General features: G+C 48.0%; 5 protein-coding genes across 5 annotated transcripts; 1 reads left to right on the top strand and 4 right to left on the bottom strand.

Moving 5' to 3' along the window:
• Nucleotides 1–242: 242 nt before the first annotated feature.
• EI90DRAFT_3093199 (uncharacterized protein) lies at nt 243–1,660 on the bottom strand (the record flags this gene model as incomplete). The annotated part of the gene is made up of 5 exons (XM_039062470.1): nt 243–803; nt 851–1,102; nt 1,149–1,256; nt 1,306–1,518; nt 1,562–1,660. The coding sequence occupies 5 exons, from the start codon at nt 1,655–1,657 to the stop codon at nt 465–467; spliced, it is 1,008 nt and encodes a 335-aa protein (XP_038908097.1). The 3' UTR covers nt 243–464.
• A 1,119-nt stretch (nt 1,661–2,779) lies between these two features.
• EI90DRAFT_3159901 (ribonuclease H-like domain-containing protein) lies at nt 2,780–3,924 on the top strand (the record flags this gene model as incomplete). The annotated part of the gene is made up of 5 exons (XM_039066256.1): nt 2,780–3,066; nt 3,114–3,283; nt 3,331–3,396; nt 3,447–3,680; nt 3,729–3,924. 5 exons carry the CDS (start codon nt 2,783–2,785, stop codon nt 3,806–3,808), a joined length of 834 nt encoding a protein of 277 aa, XP_038908096.1. The 3' UTR covers nt 3,809–3,924.
• Nucleotides 3,925–4,588: 664 nt separating this feature from the next.
• Nucleotides 4,589–5,571, bottom strand: EI90DRAFT_654673 (uncharacterized protein). Its single transcript, XM_039067915.1, has 4 exons — nt 5,271–5,571; nt 5,092–5,218; nt 4,930–5,044; nt 4,589–4,882 (listed from the first exon to the last, which is right to left on the bottom strand). Exons 1-4 carry the CDS (start codon nt 5,419–5,421, stop codon nt 4,670–4,672), a joined length of 606 nt encoding a protein of 201 aa, XP_038908095.1. The 5' UTR covers nt 5,422–5,571; the 3' UTR covers nt 4,589–4,669.
• EI90DRAFT_654694 (uncharacterized protein) lies at nt 5,368–6,260 on the bottom strand. Its single transcript, XM_039067916.1, has 4 exons — nt 6,153–6,260; nt 5,726–6,101; nt 5,554–5,667; nt 5,368–5,502 (listed from the first exon to the last, which is right to left on the bottom strand). The coding sequence occupies exons 1-4, from the start codon at nt 6,160–6,162 to the stop codon at nt 5,478–5,480; spliced, it is 525 nt and encodes a 174-aa protein (XP_038908094.1). The 5' UTR covers nt 6,163–6,260; the 3' UTR covers nt 5,368–5,477.
• A 7,860-nt stretch (nt 6,261–14,120) lies between these two features.
• On the bottom strand, nt 14,121–14,626 carry EI90DRAFT_654485 (uncharacterized protein). Its single transcript, XM_039067914.1, has one exon. The coding sequence runs from the start codon at nt 14,520–14,522 to the stop codon at nt 14,208–14,210; it is 315 nt and encodes a 104-aa protein (XP_038908093.1). The 5' UTR covers nt 14,523–14,626; the 3' UTR covers nt 14,121–14,207.
• Between the last annotated feature and the right edge of the window lie 2,679 nt (nt 14,627–17,305).

Here is a 17,305-nt window from a genome sequence, read left to right as displayed (position 1 = left end):
CCCTTGGAGACGGCTAGGAATTCACTAGAATTCCGACGCTAACCACGCTTTAATTTCTCTATTTGTACATAATTTCAGATTGTCATGATCTGTGCCCTTGGTGCCCTATTCAGGCAGCCTACACGTTAAATATCCAGAACTCACACACACACACACACACTGTGGGCCGAACAGCTTTACGCGACGCATCATTGTTGCCACTCAGCACATGATGCTGAGGACTGTCTCGATTCATGTTTTACGGACATAGGTGTGATAGAATTACGAGTCTTATGCGTGATACCTGTGTACATCCAAGGTGTTGAGGCACTTAGGGAGACATTGTAAAGCGGTATAAGTGGGCTAATAACAAGGGCAAACGTGTAGCAGTGCAGTGAAATGGTGAAACACGGTGAGACATTGAAACCACTGCTTGTTGTCCAACACGAGGCAATGAGTCTGTCGAATGCAGCGGCATGAAGCAGCTAGCCTGACGCTGCAGGGCAGTTAGCAGCCTCCCATCGGTTAGTAGCATTTCTGTCACGTCCATGACGACGTTTAACACGAGTAGCGAGGTCGTAGGAGTGGAGTTTGATCGCCAATTCACGAGCATATTTCGCAACGTCTCGGTCAAAGGCCAAGCGCATCAACTTTTCGAGCGCATATATAGCACCTGCTTTTCGATCATCTACAAGTGTGCATCCGTCATGGTTGCACAAGGCAATCCAAATGTCGATTTCAGGGTTCCCAAACCGTTTCGAAAATCCCGTACTACGATAGAGAGTGATATGGAAGGGTGGTGCGAGGACAACAATAGGACCCCACTAACGAGAATGTCAATTAGACATCATTAGTTGTGCAACTTACTGACATAGAAATATGAATTAAGCCAATGCGTCGTGGCTGTAATTTCCTTTGGAAGGTGGCAAGAGTCATATGAATGCTTGTGGGGGTTTTCCGAAGAAAAACGCGAGCGCAGGACGTGTTCGAACGTAGGTGAGATGGGCATGTGAGAATCCTCCCTTGTGATGTAGTCCGCTGTCTCTACAAGTACGAGGAGAGACTCTAAAACATCAAGGGAAAAGCGTTGAAGCGATCCTTGATGCAAACATTTCCTTCGAAGCTAGGAAAATGATCAAGAGGGATCGCAAGTTGGGAAGGGGACTCACTTCGACAATCTTGTCAAACTGTGACAATGGGTCATCTTGGGCCAATATGGACGTGATTTCAGAATTAAAAGAAGCCTCTGTCTCAGTAGGGACTTGAAACAGAGAACGCTTTCAACCAAATTCAGATCAAGGAGGAGGATGGAGAGTGATGTCTCACCCATTCGTGTTGACCAAGCATAGGGATACCCATTATCCCGATTCGCATACGAAGCGAATTGATCTCCAAGAGACTGCGCCGCTTCAATTTGTTCTTCGCATTAAGGGAATAAAGAAGCGTCTTGGCGACAAACCAACTTTCATCACGGAGGGTATTGATTGGCATTGGGCCATTGGCAGCATAGTCTTGCATTTGTTCCATATCATATGCAAACTAGAAATGGTTAAAGAAGGATCAAAGGTAACGAAGAACTCACTGGCTGTTGGGCACGACTCGTGCTGGGCTGGTCCTCATGTGCATCTTGTGCACCCTCATCCTCGTGTTGATTGCGGGGACCAAGGAGGTGGTCCATTGTCTATGGAATTTTGTGAAAATGCTCTCAAAATGGCAATGGACTCACGTTGAGTTTGTCACGGAGGCGTGTGAGCACTTCGTGTAGGTTGTCTACATGATCCGAGTGTTCAACGGCCAGAATCTCCTCAATCTGGTTCATTCGTCCCATAATGTTAATTGCAACCTGGTTATAGAGGTCATAGGCCATGCTTGGCATCGTGGAGGTGAATGGGAGGGATAACAGTGACAAGATGACGCGTGACGTCATCTTGTCACCCAATGTCTACAGACGCGCCTCTGTCCAGCTCCCAAGCGTCTATCTCTGCAGAAATAGCAGAAGGGGAAGCAAGAGCCAAGGAGAGAGTGAAAGAGGCACGGCGTCGTCTGTTTAGCCGAGGGAGGATGGCTGCACCTGGGGGGAAGATCGGAGGTAATCATGAGGCTATACGCATACCCTAGCTAACTGTGTTTCAAGGTGAAAAAAAGAGCAAGGAAACCATAGAGGACAACAAGGAGGAGCCTGATAAGTACTAAGTATTCATCAATCACAATCGGGCACCGACTATAGTACACAGGGGTCGAAGAAAAGGAAGGCTTCGGTGGGGACTGGTGCCAGGAAAAGGAAGAAAACTAGCAACACCAAGAAGAGGGAGGAATGCGGTGAGGAACGTGGTGAGGAACGTGGTGGGGAACATAGCGAGGAACAACATGAGGAAGAAGATTGGAATATAGATGCGGAAGATTTGGCACTGTGGCAGGATTATGACTTGTCACAGTATGACTAGAACGTCTATACCGTCAATATATGTCTGACGCTCCTGTTGGTTTCACCATACGAGGAGTTATCCATCCCTTACGATGACTGGGATTGATTGGACACGAGGAAAATTCATCATATGTCAGTGTTATGTCAAATAGCGTTAACTCAGAGGTATCTCTATGGAAGAATGTTGTCTTCTTTTTACCAACCATACAAAGAAACATGCATCGATGATTTCCCAATCAAGAATTGGCAATATGGGAGCAAAATGGCTCAAATACATTTGTGAAATTAACGTTTAAGCTTTATATTGATGTGTCGGGATCAAATATAGAACGCGTCGGGATTTGACGTGTTGGGATCAAATACGCATCGGGATCACGTATGGCCTTCCTACAATTCGAAAACTCTGTTGAAGACTGCTTGAAAAGAATGGCATCAGAGAGCACATTCGACCATTGGCAACGCGTCCATGCAATGACAAGAAGATTGGCAGACGTGAAACAAACTGCCCAACAGCTACGAATGAAGACAGAAAAGGAATTAGGGGAAAGGTTCACCCGGCTAGAAAAGCTGAAGGCTAGTTACAAACTCCCATTGGGAGTTTCCTACTGCCAAAGTGAAGCCCAGTTCGAGCAAGAATATCAAAGATTGTTCGGGAATGAGAGGTAAGAAAAACGGCAACCCGGGCATCTGCACTGACGACCCAAAACAGCGAGATATCCATGGACCTAGAATGGACACAGGAGGAAGGTCCAGTGGGCTGGCGAGCCAGTGTTTTCCAACGGATACGGGATTTTTTTGGCCTGATGCCGCCACGCATCAGGACCATTCAAATTGCCCAATCATCAGGGGTAATAGTGTATCAAATATGCACTCGTACTTGTGAGTTCTTTAGCCACCAACCTATATTTGATATTAATATCCTCAAGGCCCTCAGAAAGTAAAGGAAATCCTCCTTGCAGAGGATATCACGAAATTCGGAGTTGGCATCCAGTGCAAGTTGATAGTTTTACTATAAAAAAATAACTAACAGCGGTCGCTATAGCTGACGTAAATATGGTGCGCGAGGTTTGGGGTCTGGGAGTCTCGAATGCGATGGACATTGGAAGCATCGCCCTCGAAGAACACCCGAAAAGGTGGCAACAGACCAAGGCTCTCAACCAACAACCTGGGATGCAGAAGCTGGCTGTGGTATATCTAGATCGGCGGATAGAAAAACACAGTAACAACTTTCACAGTGGCTGGAGTGCACCAGTTCTATCCGAAAAGCAACTGGAATGTGAGTCAATCATTATCCACTGATTCAATGGCTAATCATAAATATCAGATGCCGCAATCGATGCCTATGCTTCATACCAAATCCTTGAGAGGATCAGGGTGGAAGAAGATGGGGAAGCTATCCTATAAATCCTGCCACTACGCACACAGTGGAATGGTGCTCTTGCAACCCTATTTTCTTTACAACGATCAAATTTGACAAATTCTCATTTATACAATAAGATGAAGATACAGCCGTAGTTTGGAAGTAGGTAAAATTCAGGGACAATAGGTATCGCTTGTGAGCAACGGGCACGTTAGCGCAGTGACAGCTGCCACCACTGCTGGGATGGAGATGGTAGAGGACTGTGCAAAGCGCGAACTGCAGGCTCAGAGGCCAAAGGCCTAAGCATCCAATAAGACGTGAACAAAGAGGAGACTCGACAGTGGGAGCTAGCTATAAACGGTAGCTCAAGTACGAAGAACTCATATTACACGGCGAGTGCTAACCTATAAACAGTAGCTACAGCGCAAAGTAAGGTAGTAACTCTGATACTGACTCTCCAATACGAAGAACTGAGGGAAAAGAGATCAAAACAGTATGTACATGAGAAGGAACGGATAGTACAAACGATGGATCAGGTGGATCCAGTTGGTGAGGAACAAGTTGTTGTTACTCCAACAAGAGCAACGTACCAAAGAAGCAAGGAAGAACACCTGAAAATACCGCGAGACACAAAGCAAGGCCTGAGAAAAACCCACATGTGCAGCAGACACGAGGGAAATTGAAGTGCTCAGACGACACCGTGTTAGATGGATATGGTTCACCCATTCTAGAAACATAAACATGTCATATAAGAGCAAGATAATAGATACAGAGCAACGTAATGCATTGGGAACAAGCAAACACGTTAACGAACAAGATGGTGGGAACAAGGGAAGACGTTAGCGCACAAGATGGTGTGACAAGTGAACACATTAGCGAACAAGATGGTGGGACAAGTGAACACATTAGCGAACAAGATGGAACGGGCGTACAATGCATCGACCCTCTTGGTTGACACCTTTGGGCCCTTGGATTTTCGCTGAAACGTCCATCACCTGAAGACTGGTCGTCACTTTGCATGAACCACACGTGCAACTTGTGACCTCAACCACCTCCTCCATCCAGGCAGCAAGCGACTCCTCCGCTGTGGCACCCTGTCCCGTCGAGACATCCGCAAACTAAGAGGAGTGAATCGATGATCAAATGGGAGACACAAATTCCTTACTGCTCCACACATATGAATTTCCGTGGTCTCATCTCCGTGTAATTGGAATATTCCAGACCACACTGACACAGGCTTGCTATGAGGATGGCAGCTACACTCGGATCCACAGTGGGTGCTATAGAGGTCATAAGCACACGAAGATCGAATAAAAGAGACACTCACAAGACTTGGCAATTGAGGCAATACGTCATTTGGGGTGGATCAGTATTGAGCACCGACAATTCGCCTTGGACTTCTCTCCAACCCGATGGGTCCCCTTCCCAAGCTATCGAGTAACGTCGGTGGGCAGCTGAGAGAAAGATGGGAAATATTAACCAGGGAAGGATTAGAAGCAAACTTACTGCATTGTTGCAGAGTCTCCATCATGACAGGCAGAGAGCGTGCATACCCAGACACTTCTGGCGTAAACCTGGTATATGGATTACAGTCCAGCTGCCCATCCTTATTCTTCATGGCCCTGAATGCCCTAGGATTCGAAAACCCAAAGTGCATCCAGCGCTGCAATCGGATGGACCAATAGCGATATGTACTACGATCGGCATACGAAATCAAACGGTCGCCATTCTTGTGCCGCTACGAGAAGGAATAAAGATATGCATATGCTCAACAAATATCTCACATCACCTTGCAGGCACCAACGCAGAGCACATCCCCAATCTCAGCATCCTTTGGGAGTAGGCTGCGATCAGTCTTAGCGACCTCAACCAATGCAGTCCCCGTAGTATCTGCAAGTAAAAACTCCATAAAGACTGGAAAAGTCAACAGAGAAAACTAAACACAACGGACAAAGACTTACACCCTCCCCCCCTGTAGGGTGTGACAACGGGTTTTTGCTGAATGACCCCAACGACAATGAATCTTGACCCGTGAACCGTTGTTGAAGAGGCAAGTGTGGTAATGCTCTGCGCAAACCAATGAGTATAGAGGAGCTGAAAATAAACACCTTACTTCTGGAATAGAGGGAAAAGACGCGTTTGCCGGCAGCGTGTCTACAGAAGATGTGGATGTGGAAGACGCGTCTGACGTAGAAAAAATAGGTGGGGTGGAGGTGGGTGGGGTGGATGATGTGGATATCGGCTGTGTGGAGGATGCGGGTGGTGGAGAGGATGCCTCACAGCGGCATTTCTTGGGCAGTCTGGCATTGGCAGCAGGGGACAATGCACGCTTCTGGCCTATGAGGAAATGTCAGGGTGGTGGGAATGTTACCTGTCATGGAAGCGTACTCTGGGACATGGTTAGAGAGAGACGAGGAGGGATAAGGAGGGGGGATCAAGGTCAGATCGGGTTTATATAACAGATCGGGAAGATCGGGACCAAATTCATAATGTCGGGACCAATTTTTTCTCGTCGGGATCAACTTTTATATTTCACACGACTAACCGCACAAAACCAGACTAATGAGGTCTGACTGAGGTCATAGCGGGAGATGGCCCAAGAGGCCCAGAGTGTATTGGCAGCAAGCACGGCGAGGCGCTTGGCTACAAGTACAAGGAAATAAGACATACGAGAAAGTTTACAGGGACAACAAACGTCAGAGAAGATGCTAAACGCAAAATCGGAAACGGTTAGAAATCAGGAAAGAATACAGAAGCCAGTTAATATGCGCAAAATCGGAAACAGTTAGAAATGAGGAAAAAAGGAAGCCAATGCTAAGGTGGCGGAGGGAATGGGAGACGCAAAACTAGTCAAACTGCAGCAGAGGATATGAGTAGAGGAGAGCAGCAACCAAGAGAGTGGGAGAGGCAGCAATTCACAAGTGTCGACGAGCGGCAGCAAGTTGACCTTTTACTCACCACGAGAGATGTGAGAAGATTCAGGGGATAAGGGGCGTTGTGAAAGCCATTTTATAAACATGGCCTGAATCGTCGTGAGCACTCTTGTGAAGTCCATACCTCCGCTATTATGGTCTGCTTCACACATCCACGCCAGAAAACCCAGCATACAACTGAGGCACGGTTCCTGGGTCCATCAAATGGTCAAGTTTGCACAGCAACTGGTGAAAGATAGGACACAGCGATAGAGGAACGTATCACGTAGCAACTAGGTTGAGTACTCAGTGGGACAGTCGGATGGAAAGGGGGAGAGAACAGAGTTGTAGCCGAGGAGTAATAACATTCTGTCAGACAAAAGTAATAGAGGGGGGTAAGCGCCACACACAAAAGGTGTATCAAGATAGAGTGTCTGCTATGCAACAGTCAATCCAAGGCGTGGCTCTTGGCATGCCAGAGCTGCTACGATGGTACCACGTCTCATACCCTCAGCTGACACATGTGCTGCCCAACGTCCCCACTCTTGTACAGTTTTGTTGTCCGTACCCAAACCTGGGAGCTCACAAGAGTGCCCGAACTGGGGTGCCAATCTGTCTCTCACCGAACGTTGTCGGAAAGTGAGATAAAGAAGACGCATATACCACTCTCGTTCATCCAAATCATCTATCCCAGGGCAAGACTCGTCCGCATGAGAGAACTGGCAGTGTGGAGGATGGCATCGGCATTTGTCAATGTAGCAATGACCACAATACGAATAGGTTTGTTCACTGAGAATTGCTCGATGGAACGCTACACATGAAGGAGTGGCATCCTGGAGACCGCGCTTGAAGACTTCATATTGAGGGCCAAGAAAATAAAAAGGACATGGTCTTGAGATTGGAGCTTTGCTGAGCTGAGGCGAGTGGTAGATTTCCGTCCCTGTTTGATAGAAGCAAAGAACGCAACCCATGTGGAAAAGGGACAAGACTTCGTGGGCATTGGAACCACGCAGCATGTCAAGCATTGTGGAGGGGGTAGGGGGTGCGCGCTCGGGAAAGCCTATTCCTGTGTCCCAACCCAACAACACAGGATCATTGCAGACTTCCGAGTAGGGAGGAAAAATGCAGCAAGATGGGATAGACGGTAAACAACGAACGTCTTGGTTGTCCTCAAAAGGCCTGGGCTCCAGTTCTTCTGGTTCCATGCCTGAATGAGGCGACACATTGTGAGCTACAAGACAGGAAAGTGGGACAGAACGTAATGGCGGCAATGGTGGTTCCTCAATTGGGATGGGAGAGGGTGAACGGGAATATGGTTCAAGACACCAAGAAGGAATGGAACGAGACGTGTCTGTGATACGCAGCTGGGATTCGTCCTCTTGCACGACAAAGAGAGGAATCGAGGGCGGCTGGTGTTCCTCGTTCGAGTTGGCCATCGGGACAGATGAAATGTCCTCTGGAATGACAAAGCATGAAAGAGGAATTGAGGGCAGCTGGCATTCCTCGATCGAGTTAGCTATCCAGACACATGGATTTGCCGGTGATTTGCGTTCCTTGGCCGAGTTAGCTATCGGGGCACATGAAATGGCAGGTGGCTGGATAAGAGGCCCCTTAGGGGATATCTTTTTTTCGGGGGGCTTGGGAAGGGGAAATGGGATAGGGACGTGACTAGGGGTCTGAGCAGGGTGGAGAAGGTTTTCGAGGAGATACTGGGGTGGTATCTTTGTACCTGATACCAAAAATTCTGAATGTCTCTGGCCCTGAAATACACATTAGTACAGCGAAGGATCAAGTATAGCACACCCACTTTATGAAGTTCACAAACGTCACAGAGGGAAGAGTCAACTACATACAGACAGGTAAGTGGCTTGTCGTCCAAGACCTGCCCCAACACGAGTCGCCGGCAAGGTTGGTCTGCCAAGGGCATTGTGAGTGATGATAGCAGTTGCTGGCGTTCCGGTTCCCCAAAAGCAAAGCGGTGCTGTTTCATGGGAACAACAACATGAGAGACACCAAACTTGATGCCCCTTGCCACTCGTCCACTCGCTTGTGCAAACTCAACAATGGTCTCCGGAAAGTCGTAAAATACTGCAGCCACAACCGCAGGATGGTCAATCCCATGATAGAGCCCACTGGTGCCGATCAGGATAGAGTGCTTCCCGTTGTACCAATCCCAATAGCGATCTTGGCGGCTTTGCACCTGGGAGTGGTAGACAATCGGGCGCCGCTGATTCTCAACAAGAAGGTCCGCAATTCGTTCAGCATCAGAAATCTCCCTTACAAACACAATGACCCGTTGATCTCTCTCAAGCGTCGTCGCATACTTTCGGGTTATCGACACAACACTATGGTCTATGTCAGGAGACAGTTCAAACCGATATTGGATCTCAGGTCGCTGGGTATGAGAGTCTCGGGCAACCACAGTGCGACGAGCATCGAGGCCCAACAGGGAAGTGAGCTCGCTATACATCTTAGGGGGTAAAGTTGCGGTCAGAAACACCTTTTGGATAGATACCGTCATCCAATTTCTGAGAAGACAATACTGGGGCCGAAAGGTGGACCAAAGGCACACAAGATGCACCTCATCAAGAACAAGCCGTGTAATGCGTGGGCTATGACGTGCCAAAGAGAGCAGCTCATCGTGATTGGCAGCTTCCAACGTGACTAGGATGACGCGATGTGTGGTCTCCACTTGAGCCGGCCATTGACAATATGGGATGCAAAGGTGCTGGAGCTTGCGGCAATAATCGACTTCAATGGCAACAAATGGGGCAATGACAATCGAGACAGAGTCATCCTCCATGAGCGAAGGAAGGAGGAACGACAAAGACTTTCCTCCTCCTGTGGGGAGGATGGCAATGATGTCATTCTGAGTGGTCATCAGCCAGGAGAGGAACTGGGCCTGAGCGATGGACTTGACTGTGGTAGGACGTCCATAGATATCCTGGAGATATGCCAGAACACTGGCATTGAGTGGGGGTACATGGTCCTCGGCGAATGCACAACCAGAAGTGGGGTCAAATGCAGGGACAGTTCGCTTCATATTCCTCATCCACTCATGCTGCCTCTCACGGAACATGTAGTCAAAAAGGCCTCGAATATCAGGAATAGGTTGAGTGAGAGGAGACGGGCAAGTTGGATTCTGCAGGGATGTAGGAATCTATTCGAAATGTCAGAGACGGTAACAATAAAATGAACGTTCGCACCAAATGAACTTCGGATAGCCCAGCCCATACATGGTATCTCTGGCAAAGGTCCTGCATTGCCAGCAAATCTCCCTCGCTGATAGCTGAGATTTTTGATGCATCAACGCCATATCGGGTCTCACCAATCGTGTCCGAGTGGCCAAACCCATAATGAATGGCAGGGTGGACTAGTTCTGGCCGAGTGAATGCATACATTTGTTCCGTCTGCCTCACAACTACGCCTGTAAGAATGGCTTTGGCAACTTGACGCCACATGTGTAGGTTGAACTTGAGACCCAAATGGCCATTGCCAGCAATGTGACTGATTCCTTGTGAGAGTGAAACCGGATTCACTCTCCGTCCATGTTGCACCCAAAGGAAGCGCTGGTAATCCGCAACCTGATGGGTGTAGAATAGGTGGGCAAACTTTGTCTCCACAGGACGGACGATGACGAGATATTCAATGAGAAGTTCAGTGAGCCCATCAGGTAAGAATCGAACAACTCGTCGTGCCCCGTTGAGATGCCGAGTTTTCATGTAGATAGAGACGAGTGCGCCCAACCCGGCACAGATCCGGAAGGACTGCTCACCGCCAATCTCGGTGCCTCTGAATGTCTGACTAACAACCTCAGTTCCTCTTGCAACTGCGCCCACGCTCAAATGGGTTGCCACCATCAATGCCTGTGCCAATGTTCAATTGCAACCTGAACCTGAATAAAAGTACTCACCCTATTGAGCTTGGACGAAAGTTGGAGGAATTGATGGAAAAGGGCAGTATTGATAGCAAGCTTTCCTGCCGTCTGAAAGACGAGGAAATGACACTGGGAAATAGCTCCCAAAAACTCGTCTGCAAACGTCAACAGGCCGTTGGCAGGGAGATCGATGAACGATTCCAGGGATTCAACAGGATCAATGAAACAACTTGATGGCACCACTTGAAGTCCTTGTCGGATTCTCTCCCTCAGCTGGGTCGGGACCCATCCAGGCGTCGCATACTGGTATAACTTTTCAAACGCGTGACGAACCTCCCTGATGCTTCTTCCAGGCATTGCACGAATGATCTCCACATCCACTAGGGCACCTTTCCAAAAGAATGAGGTATTGATCGCAGATTTGGGCCAGGAGAAATAGTCGCTAGGTGTCAATGAGCCCCTGACTCTAACGACACCTGAGAGCCACTTGGCCAGATAGCGAAGTCGTGAGAAGGGTGTAGACGAGGTTGTGTCGAGGAGAGGGAGGAGAGATTTAAAGCACCTGGGAATCTTCAATATGTGCACTTGGTCAGCCAGAAATCACTTACATGTCCAATTTATCCGATGATGTTTTTAGGTTGCGTTCTTTGATATAGCCAAAGATGCCGATTGTACGTGCCAGCCATGTCAAATGGGAAACTGTGGAGGCCATAGCATCGGGTCTCTGAAAGTGGTAAATAGTGCTCCTCTGGGATTTGGAGCCAATCACCGATGCAAAGATAAAGCGCTCCATCAACGTATCCCAGTTAGACTGCCAAGGACTAGTGCGCTCGGCCCACAGCTCGGACCAGACATCTCCAATGACCATAAATCCATCGTCGTTGCCGAGGAGGGACTGTTTAAGCTGATCAAGGGCCACCCACAGATTCGTCGACAAGCATTTGACATAATCGACCCAATACTTTCCGGAGGGGAACTGCCAGCGTTGGGGGATAGCCCCATTCAAGTGGACGGTGTGTAATGCGCAGGCAAACGTGAGGGCTTTTGTGAGGTGACGGCTTCGAGTACTGAAAGTACCCTTTGAGGATGCAGCGCTGAACGGCCTCTTGGCATCTGGTCTGGTCAGAGTCAAATTCATAGTGTGCCCTTCCCAACGTGCAACCTACTGTGAAATTTGAACCAGCTGGAATCGCAGATTGTGGGGTACGTGTTCAAGTTGACTTTCAATATATGTCAAATACTGCTCAGACCAGCGATGCAGACGGCCAACATCAAGGTCCGTCTCTTCAATAGAGGCGGTCTCAGTAAGAAGTTGGAGATGTTGCTGCATTAGATCATGTGTAGCAAATCGTTTCCAACCCATCCTTTCCACAGTGGCGCTTGTATCCCTGTCATCGATGATGGATGGTTCTGGAGGGGAGTATGCTGGCAGAAGCGAGTTTAAACATGAGATCTGATGCGAAGGGGCAGAAGTGGGGGATTCTGAGACAATGACCCAAGGAGAGCATGGAATGGGCGCTGATCCGCTGATGATTAATGGGCTATATCGTATCTTTTTATCCGGTGGGTACCATCTCTGGAGCTTTACTGGCCGCGAGTGCATTTTCTTCCAATGTTCAGGCAACTTGTGTGTCTGGTAATGTTCACGCACACCCTTGTGAGGATCTTTGCCTGAAGATCCGGTTTGCGGGAAACCATGTTGGCAATGAGGGCACATGAATCCAGGAACTGGTTCTCCAAGGAATGGCAAGAGTGGATGGGGACCAGGTGGGAGGGAAGTGTTCAAGTTTGGGGTAGGGATACAGAAACGGGAGACGATCTCTAGCACCTCGTCGATGGGACAGTCATGGCAACACTGATGGAGGTGGTTGGACAACGGGTGTTCTTGAGGTGTATGAGTGACATCTAGGGCATGGTGAGCGATATCACACAACAGAAGGCGGAATCGGGGATGGTAGGTAAGGCCATTTCCCAGGGGAGTTGAGTATCTGGACCAGGAAGGAGAAAGGACTGCGCGTGAGATGTGTGGACATGCAGTCCAAAGTGCCACAGGGATAATGGTGGCTGGGTAGGGCATAATGGACAATAGTAGGATGCATTTGCGAGAGGAATGTCTTCGCTACCTGTGAAAAGGCATTAGTCACACAGAAGGAGGCTGCAATTTACTAACCTAGAGAAACGACAAGGTGGTGTCGCTGGGCATGGGTGGCTTCCTCTTCAGGACTGGGGAATATGATACGGCATATAGTGCACCCAAATGAGCTCTCTGGATGGCTTCGCCAATAGTGGTTATAGGGTGCGTCTGGATTGGCCAGCGGTTCATCGCAAATTAGACATCTAGGAAGCAAATCAAGGAATTGCACCAAGGGCCATAAAATAAATATTACAGCTCTTCGTCTTCATTCTCTTGCTCTTCAATCTCTTCAAAGGATGAATCAGAGTCATATGCATCCATCAAGGTCGGGGTTGAATTAAAAGTTACGCGAGTAACGAACAAACAAACAAATACAGAATAAAGATCACATGGGTCAAGGCGAGTTACTCGCCTTAACCCATGTGACTGCTGCTCCGACAACCCACACACACGGTGAATCTCAACATGACATTGGTGTAGAATTCCTGCTCTTATGCTACATTCTGTGTGTGTTATTCCGGCTGGCTAGATGTGTGTGTTGCCCACTGCTCTAATATCCTTCATGTGATTCTTTGCATCCAGTGTGTTCCGCTCGCTCCCCAGCCCCACGTCCTCACTCTACACTGGATGGGCGCTGTTGCAGCCCACCGGTGGTCGCTGTGGGGGCTGTCTCGCTTCACACTAAATGTTACTTAAAGTTGTTTTTTTTCAATAGACCGAACACCATACCACAGCCCCTAACCCAACGCAACCCCCTACCCAAACCCCCAACCCCCTACCCAATTGCCCAACCCCCTACCCAAACCCCCAACCCCCAACCCAATTGCCCAACCCCCGACCCAATTGCCCAACCCCTCATGCAATCTGCGTTATGGCAGACGATGCAAGCGGCATAAGGACTCGGCCTGCAGTGTGGATAATCACACTATGGTAACCGACATCTCAGTGGGGCAGTTTAACATTATTTGATCGAGGAATCATATAATATTAACATATACTAATAGCTGGGAGCGAGTTCTGATCGAAGCGTTCCCATTGGTCCGCTCCTGATTCTCGCTCTCTCATTGGCTCCGCACACTTTCTCCCACGTTTTTGCGCCTCCTCATTCGCTGGCTTTACCACGGACTTGCACGGTTTTTTGTCGCAATGACGTCGCTCCAGAACCAAACCTCTGACTCACGCAAGCGCCAGTCATTCCAAATCGCACACGGACATGTGTCTACATTGCGTAGTCTGTGGGATCCCACACTTCGTCGCCACTCTTCCACAAGGATTGCCATCCGACACGCACTCCACACCCTTGATTCGTTCAATCTCCACACACGGCTCAGCGCCTCTGCGCTCATTACACCTCGCTGCCCATGTGTCTCATCCTAGGTTATGATGCTACGTAAGTGGCCTCATTCACTCTTCGCGCGATCCGACACAAAAGCACCTCATCTTCCATCCCCAACTCCCCTCGCTCTGGCCTGATGGCGCTGAACATCACACTCCGCTCCCACTTCACAGCGTATGCCTTTCTAAACAGCGATCCAGAATTCAGTAATAGTCGCCTGCACAGTGACTTCCTCATTGGTGCGCTCAGTTTTCGTTCCCGCGTCTCCACTGATACCATGCCGCTCAATTGACGGGCCAGGTTCCGACGTCGCGGATGCCATGAACATCAAATTCAACTTCTTTGTTCCTAAATCGACTACCATTCTGCCTCCTTCGCTCGGTGATCTGCTATTTGTTCGCGGCTCTTTCATCCCTCGCATTGTCAATGGGGAGTTTATCGCCACCTCCTCCCTCTCCTCCTTGACTGTGTTGCTCAGCAACAATCCGGGGAAGGACATGCGTCCCGTTACTGACACCAACGCTTTTTTCGACTTCACGGGCTTGTGTACTGCCACTGGCGATCGTTGGTTCACATTGGCCACTGGCGCATACCAGGCTGTGGTATGTGTCTTCCACTCACCACACCACCCAATCCGCTCATGATGTACATACAGTCCAAATCCGTCCTTAACTTTTCTGTCACCATTCTCATTCCGTCTACCACACGATGGAAAAACTTCTACTATCCACCCACTGCGACTCCTGTCCACTGCTCGATTTCATGACATCCACGACAACGTTGCCCGCTTCAAGTTGGAAGACATCGGGTACTTACGCTCCTCCGCTTCCACTTCTTCTGCCACTGCCCCGCACAAAAAAAGGAGCCTGTTTAATCGAGAACCCGCGACTTCCGCTGATGACGTCACTACCACATCCGTGCTTAGTCCCAAGGATTGGGAAGACGATCATGACAATGACGATGCGGAGAGCAGCAACAAACGCATTAAGTGCTAAATGCAGAATGAGGGTCATGAACGTCCCTTCCAATTTTCCGTGTTTGTCTCTATGCTATTGTACTCTTGATTTGTGTATATAATGTCGCTCCACCCGAATGAAACTCTTTGTTAGTGCACCCTGCCTGTTCTTCAGAAAACATCATGAACTCGCTTGAACCATCCACTTCCGTACGTCGTAGAAGATCCAACACTGGATCCTTCGCATACCTACACTCCTGGAACCCCCCTGCTCTCTCCACACCATGGAACACGACTCCGTGTAATCATTGTGATGCCCTACTTTTGAAAGACGAAAAACCTTCTTGGTGCTGCCATAATGGTTCAAAAGCGTTGGGTTGGGTTGCAACGTCTTTCGAGATGACTAATCACACTATGGTAACCGACATCTCAGTGGGGCAGTTTAACATTACTTGATCGAGGAATCATATAATATCTACATATACTAAAAGCTGGGGAGAGTTGCGATTGAAGCACTCTGATTGGTTGCCTCACCTTACCCACTCATGAGCTACAGGTTTACAGTGTTGAACGGTGTTGGGTTGCAACATGGAAATGTACTAAAATTTCTTGCGAATTTTTTTGAATAACTGGGGAACACCGCCTGAAGCGGCAGATCCCGCTACTCTTACCCCGCATGCATGTTCACTCTCAATGTTGCTATTGGCTGAGACGAAGCCTGAGATTTGCTCTCGCTCTGTAAACCCACCACATACTCTTATTTCAGAACCACGTAATTTACACTGCAGCCACACAGCGAGAGGAATAGAACTGTATGGGGCAGAGAATGGACCCTGGGTTTGGGGGTCATAGAGGACCGTGTGCATAGGATAATTGAGTTGGGGCATAGGACCCGCTATGGAGTAGTGGGAGTTTCTCGATAATCTACTAATCAATTCAGTTTCAAATTTGATATCATTGATTATGTAAAGTCTCTGAACACCATGGGAAACAGTAGCAAGACCCCTTTGGGCGACATAGGGGTCCACATATTCCACAAGTTTCATTGTTTCAGGAATAGTTGAGGCATTGGACCGACGCTTGTCTTGAATTTCTCGCGAAATTTTTTGCATTTCTCGATAATCTACTAGTCAATTCAGTCTCAAATTTTATATTTCAGAAGGTATTGAGAGGTACAAATTGATTATATAAAAGTATGCGAAGAACGTGGGAAACAGTGAGGAAGAAGTGATGAGCGACAAGGATGCTAAGGTAGGTGATAAGGATAGAGGGAGTTGCCGGGTCATTCAAAAATTGAATGCCTCGAAGCCCCGTGAGAATTCCCTCGAAGGGGTCGTGAGAATGAAAAATCAATTCAATTTTTCGTGGGAATTTCCCTCGAAGCCCCTTCGAGGGCGAATCCTAGGTATTGCATTGTTGTGTTGTTGTGTTGTCTTCTCAACTTCAGTTCTAACTTTCTCACCTTCCACTTTCTTCCTATCAAAAAATTTTCTTGTGGCTGTGCAAAAAAGTGCACAGCCACTTCTCTTTTTTTTCTTTTATAATTTTCACTAAAATCACACCTTCCTAACCCTGTCAACCATTTCAATTTTCGTCCATCCAGTCAAAAGTTATTTCACTTTTATTTCACTTGCACCCTCACTGCACCCTCCTGCACCCTTGAAATTTATTTTCCAAAAAAAAATATTGAAAAATTCCATTCCATTCTCTCTCCTAAATATATCCCTCTGAAAAAAAAACCCATATTTATATCTATTTTTTCCACTCAGATATTTCACTTTTTATTTCAGTTGCACCCTCACTTGCACCCTGCACCCGAGTGCACCCTCAAAAAATTCCAAATAAAATATTTTCCCACTCTATTTCCTCACCATATTCCACTCCAAAACACCCCGCATTTTTCCCTATTTTTTTCGTTAAAATTTTATTTTTCCCATATCTCCTTACCCAGAGCAGCTATTCACATCCTCTTTTTTTCATCTTGTAGATCTCCCCTACAGCTATCTGGAATGCCTATTGCCACCCATAATTCTCAAAACTGACCGAGAAAACATCCAGGCTTCAGGTCAAGGGTGCAGGGTGCAGAAATTATGTCTGCGCTTATAACTTTTGAATGGCTGCACCAAATTTCAAATGATTGGTACTGTTAGAAAAGGTGTGATTTTTCTCTTTTTTGCAAGCCCGGAAAATCCCGAGGGTGCAGCGGCAAATGCCTTTCGCCCAGTTCTTCTATAGATTCTGGTGGGCTGCTATCTGGATTTGTCCTGAGACTGTTTTCGGGTCCCTGCCGCCTCTCAGGAGGAGTGGACTAGTTGGGGTTTGGGATT

Source organism: Cantharellus anzutake (assembly GCF_015039405.1).
Source record: "Cantharellus anzutake strain C23 chromosome Unknown EI90scaffold_183, whole genome shotgun sequence".
In the NCBI taxonomy this organism is placed as follows: Eukaryota; Fungi; Basidiomycota; class Agaricomycetes; order Cantharellales; family Hydnaceae; genus Cantharellus; species Cantharellus anzutake.
This window is presented reverse-complemented; position numbering and strand designations above follow the sequence as displayed.

Bases quoted from the DNA above. Each gene is read 5' to 3' on its own strand.
- EI90DRAFT_654694 (XM_039067916.1), bottom strand. The intron at 5,668-5,725 runs GTAAGTCTTTGT...GTCTTTATGGAG, and splicing joins ACCCTACAGGGGGGGAGGGT to TTTTTACTTGCAGATACTAC. The intron at 5,503-5,553 runs GTGATGTGAGAT...TCCTTCTCGTAG, and splicing joins TCTGCGTTGGTGCCTGCAAG to CGGCACAAGAATGGCGACCG.
- EI90DRAFT_654485 (XM_039067914.1), bottom strand. From the start codon at position 14,522: ATGTCCTTCCCCGGATTGTTGCTGAGCAACACAGTCAAGGAGGAGAGG.
- EI90DRAFT_654673 (XM_039067915.1), bottom strand. From the start codon at position 5,421: ATGCACTTTGGGTTTTCGAATCCTAGGGCATTCAGGGCCATGAAGAAT. The intron at 5,045-5,091 runs GTGAGTGTCTCT...TGACCTCTATAG, and splicing joins TGCCTCAATTGCCAAGTCTT to CACCCACTGTGGATCCGAGT. The intron at 4,883-4,929 runs GTAAGGAATTTG...CACTCCTCTTAG, and splicing joins AAATTCATATGTGTGGAGCA to TTTGCGGATGTCTCGACGGG.